We start from the raw sequence: 5,069 nt of genomic DNA, 5'->3' as shown, positions 1-5,069 counted from the left end.
GAGACCAGTTGCTGTGGTTCTGAAAGTGAACTGTTCTCTGATACTGCTCCACAGCTTGGGGCTCTGTTAGTGTTTGTGGTTCATAAAGCCCCAGGTGTTCTTAGTGGGGGATGGGTCTGGACAAGTTTAACTCCCAGACCCTTTTACTAAGGAGCCGTACTGTTGTAGTCCACGCAGAATGTGGACTGGCCTCCTCTCACTGAAATAAACAAAGACTTCCCTGAAAAAGACGTTGTGTGGACGGCAGCATGTCACTCCAAGCCCACGTCCCTCTCCTCTTCAGCGGAGGAGCAGTGTCCGTGATTAACTCCACACAGGGTTTCAGACTGTGATTGTTTCAGACACAGGACACTTCTCCACTCCCCCTCAGTGCGTCTGAAATGAGCTGGATCCCAGAGAAGGCGGCGTTTCTGGACCCTGTTTATATCTGGGTTCTTCTCTGCGTCTGTGAGGTTTAGCTTGTGTTCGTGGAGGTGGTGATGGACTGTGTTCACAGACGGTGGGTTTGGGGAGTGGTTCTGGCCCGTGCAGTGATGTCCTACAGAAACCTGTCTGTGTTTAATTCAGTGCGGTCTGAGGGCTAGAAGACCACAGTCTGGGCCTTGTCTCTTTCTTACAGAGATTTCTCTGGATTTTCTCTAAGTCTTTTAATGATATTATGGGATGTAGATGATCAAACCCCCAGGTTCTTTACTATTTTAAGTTGAGAAACTTTATTCTTGAACTATTTCACTGTTTGTTCACACAGTGTTTCACAGAGTGACCCCCTCCACATCTTTACTTCTGACAGACTCTGACTCTCTGAGACTCTCTTTTTAAACACAGTCACGTCACTCTCCTCTTCACAGTTAATATTCTGTATATATTTTTGCGGCATTACAGAACTTTACCAGTCTTGTGTTGAACCATCCCAACGTTTTGGAATGTGTTGCTGGCATCAAATTAAAATTTTAGATTCAACATTTGAAATATACTTTGTATTATCAAGTAAATATAGTTTAAATGATCTTCACATCATTCCAGTTATATCCAGTCTGCTCAGGGTCCTAGGTTTTCTAATGAGGTCGTACACTGTTACTGACATTGAGAGGAAGTGAACTGTGTTGCTATGACAACGCACATAGCGACTCTCACAAATAAAAATGTCCAACATATAGTTTAAAACAATCAGCGGTGTTTCATTTTCAGCTGGAGGCATGAACCCGATCTGAAAATCAAACCTGACCCTGCAGCGCCGCCTGGGGGTGAGGAGCTGACACAGCAGACAGGATCACTCCCGGACATGAGATCAGCTGTGAAAAGCTGCACATTCCCAGACAGAGCGCACATATCAGTCCCCTGGAGTAAAAAGACTGTCACACCACTGACTGTAGACCACTGCTGGTCCACCATCGGACCCCTCAGATCACTGTCCTGTACAGGATAGAACTCATGTATAATCTCCTCACACAGATTTTACATTCACAGAGACTTTTATTCTGGAAAACACACTAATACAGATATTACCAACAACTCTGAGAGATATAATAATGAGTATGAGTCTGATATAATATGATAAAAATGTTGACACTGTGCTGATTTAAATTATTTACGGATCTTATTTATAAAGAAGAACAAAAAGAACCTAATGAAGGAGAAAATGTAAATTACACTGTGAATGGAAAAGTGCTAAAATGTGGCATTTTGTCTAAAATTCTGTTTAATCAGCAGTGGTCCGCCCAGAAAACGCTGTAAAACACCAGTGGACCTCCAACTCTCCCCTCAGTGGGCTAGCAGCTAGCACCTTGCTATCAGGATTAGCCAACACACATTAACCCTTTCAGAGTTCACACTGAGTAAATAAATCCAAATCCTTTCCTTTAAAAAGTCCTGACCTTGGAGTGTGGCCCCAGTCTCAGTTCCTGTGAGTGCAGCAGCGTAGAGGCGGTTAACGTACGGGGGTTCCTCAAAGTCATAGTGCAGTTTCTGCAGTGCTATCCCCGTCACGTCTCAGTGGAGTATCAATGACTTAAGTCCATGTTAAACACATTACAGCACAAACACAACTGTGTTGCTTTAAATGCAGGTTTCCTACTTTTAAATAAACACCGTGTGACTGCTTCAGATTTGTGCTGTGTTTGATTTAAAATGATTCAGTTTGAGCATCAGAACAGAACCTTACACCCGGCTCAGTCCTTCCTCACATTTAAATTATTAATAGAAACAGCCCGAAGAGACCCGGGTCCTGCTCCGTTTCCTTCCGCTACCATTTAAAGTGTTTGACCCGCTCAGTCCCGGACCCATGCGCCGGAGACACAAGGTTCTGCTCTGAGGCCGCGGACCCGAGGGTAAAGCAGTGTAAGAAGCTGCAGACGCCAGTGTTTTCCTCAGGTTTTTATTCAGTAAGTGCTCCACAGTCAGAAAACAGACAGGTCAGATACAAACAGGGCTACAGCATGGCGACGTGGTCCAGAGGGGAGGTCCGGTCCGGGACAGCGAGGGACTCGAGGTGGACTTCACTCGTAGATCCAGTCGTGGGCACAGCTCTTGAAGGACACCAGCTCCTCGGATTTAAACCAGAGACTGATCTCTTTGTTGGCGCTGTCCACAGAGTCGCTGCCGTGGATGATGTTCCTAGAAGAGTCGACAGAACCGGGTTAGAGTCGGACCACGTCACAGAGGAGGGTCAGTCCTCTCAAAACACTCGTTTACACAGGACCTCATCTCCCACACCTCAAGGTAAAAACTGTACATGAAAATAAAGCAAAACCAATAACTGAAACACTGAGAAATCGAGCAGCATTCAGAACAAACTCTGTACATTAACAGCAGAAGTCCAGGACCAATGTGTCACACTGCCCAGTAAGTCCGGGGGGGGGTATGTGCAGCAGGGGGCTGTGAACTGACTTCACTCTGGGTCTTTACCAGGGGATGAGGACGATAAAGCCCATATTCTCACAGCTCCTCCGGGAAAACTCCGGAACATTTCTGGATCACGGCGCATGTGAGAAAGGGGCTAGTGGCAGCAACTGATTTTATTACGTTAATAAAAGTGCAGTGTTCAGAGTGCGTTTGTGGTGGATTAAGATAATCCTTTAATAGTCCCAGAGCGGGGAGAGGCAGTGTTACAGCTGCAGGGGGACAGCACAGGGCACTCAGCACAGGAGATAAACAAACACAGATTTATCATCATCTCTGAAGAACGTTCACACACAGAACATTCTGTAACTGCATGAGGTGTGACGTGTCTCATCCCCATTTGTCCAGGGGGTGTTCCACAAAGCAGGATCACTCAGTTTAGCCAGATAACTTAAGCCCAATGTCCAGTCTGTCCAAGAGGAACAGAGCCGAGTTTGACTCCTAGTGGACAGTCTGGGTTTACGTTATCTGGCTAACTGAGAAACCCTGCTTTGTGGATCACCCGCCTCATCACGTCAGACGCGAACATGAATCAGATCTGAGCTCCTGGTCTGACCACCCCCACCCCCCACCATCAGCCCCAGGGGTGTCCGGGGTCAGCGTTAGACCTCACCTGCCCACTTCGATGCAGAAGTCCCCTCGGATGGTTCCAGGTTTGGAGTCAGCAGGGTTGGTCTCTCCCAGCATCACTCTACCAGTCTTTACCACGTTCAGACCCTCCCACACCTGAAACACAGGGACGGGGTCATGCATGGGGAACAGCACCCTCTTGTGGAGCTCTCAGTAAGAGTCTGTGGGGTAACTCTTAGCTGTGTGTGTGAGAGAAAAACCAGGGAGTTTCACATGCTTCGTGTCTAAACATTAAACTGAAATCTAAACATTTTAAATCAAATAGAGTCAAAGTAAACAACTCAGGCCCCGCCTCCTCCACGAGGTTAAAGCCTTTAAACACCAGCCCGAGGCTCAGGACTGTGACAACATTTACTCAAGCACTTCTGAAGCATCACTGTGTACTTCCTCCGTTGGTATTAAACTGGTGATGTTCTGTTTCACTAAAAAGACCTTCCCCTCTGGACCACTTCTCTCAGCCCAGACTCGTCTTAAACCCTACAGACACCTGTGATCAAAGTGAGAGCGCAGGTGAGAGTGGGAGCCGTTACCATGGCGACCACGGGTCCGGAGCTCATGTACTTCACCAGTCCGGAGTAGAAGGGTCTGTCCTTCAGGTCGATGTAGTGCTGCTTCAGCAGATCCTCGGACGCCTGAGGACCAGAGAACAGACGTTACGGTTCAGACAGACAGACAGAGACAGACAGAAGGAAAAATCTCTAAAAAAAGGCCCATGGGTCACTGTGCCCTCCCAGTCTCATTGGTTGAGACCCGCACATCCGTCGACCACTCGCAGGGTTAAGTGACTTCAGCTGTGGATGTTGTGGGAGGATAAACCCTGCCCCTTCATCCCTCCCTGCCCCCACCCCTCGTTCCCACCCCCACGTCTAACCCTCAGCACACTGACTGACTGCTCAGAGCCGCTGCGAGAGTGAGCACAGGGTTAGAATCAGAGTGTGTCCACTCCTCCACTCTCCCCCGTCCTGACCGGCCACAGTAAGAGTGTGTGTGGAGGAGTGTGTGCTGTGTCCCCTGTCAATGCCAGAGCGCCCCACTGTTCAGAGCGTCTGGAGTAAGGGAGGGGAGCAGAGGGCTGGATCTCTGTCCGCAGTCACACAAACTTATCCCCCGTCAGAAACAAGCCGGGAGCCCTCGGCCCGCGCCGGTCCTCACCTGGAGGAACTTGAGAGCCACCAGCCTGAAGCCCTTCTGCTCAAAGCGCTTGATGACGTCCCCGACGAGCCCCCGCTGCACTCCGTCAGGTTTGACTGCGATGAAGGTGCGCTCGGTCTTCGCGGCCATGGCTCTGAAAAACAAGGAGGGGGGGTGTGAGTCTGTGCTTTAATTAGCGTTAAAGGACGAGTCCTGCATTCACCTGGCGTTCGTTTACCACCAGAGGGCGCCACGTGTGATTTATCCACCACCAGTGATCCGTAGTGTTACAGAGAGGACTCCCTCGGGTGTCAGATCATAAGACACAGGTAAATAGCCCTGCGCCTCCCTGAGCAGAGAATTTAAAAGCAGTCTGAGCTGAAACGACCCAGTTAACACAACACAGAGTT

General features: G+C 48.9%; 1 protein-coding gene and 1 non-coding gene across 2 annotated transcripts; both read right to left on the bottom strand.

Annotated features, from left to right (window-relative positions):
* Positions 1–2,358: 2,358 nt before the first annotated feature.
* LOC136699384 (nucleoside diphosphate kinase) lies at positions 2,359–4,837 on the bottom strand. Its single transcript, XM_066674080.1, has 4 exons — positions 4,681–4,837; positions 4,059–4,160; positions 3,512–3,624; positions 2,359–2,613 (listed from the first exon to the last, which is right to left on the bottom strand). The coding sequence occupies exons 1-4, from the start codon at positions 4,807–4,809 to the stop codon at positions 2,496–2,498; spliced, it is 462 nt and encodes a 153-aa protein (XP_066530177.1). The 5' UTR covers positions 4,810–4,837; the 3' UTR covers positions 2,359–2,495.
* LOC136700569 (small nucleolar RNA SNORA49) lies at positions 4,463–4,594 on the bottom strand. The gene has a single exon (XR_010803784.1). It is a non-coding gene; the product is annotated as a small nucleolar RNA SNORA49 (small nucleolar RNA).
* Positions 4,838–5,069: the final 232 nt, after the last annotated feature.

This window comes from Hoplias malabaricus, chromosome 6 (assembly GCF_029633855.1).
Source record: "Hoplias malabaricus isolate fHopMal1 chromosome 6, fHopMal1.hap1, whole genome shotgun sequence".
Lineage (NCBI taxonomy): Eukaryota > Metazoa > Chordata > Actinopteri > Characiformes > Erythrinidae > Hoplias > Hoplias malabaricus.
Note: the sequence above shows the minus strand (reverse complement) of the source record. Positions and strands in the feature narration are given on the sequence as shown.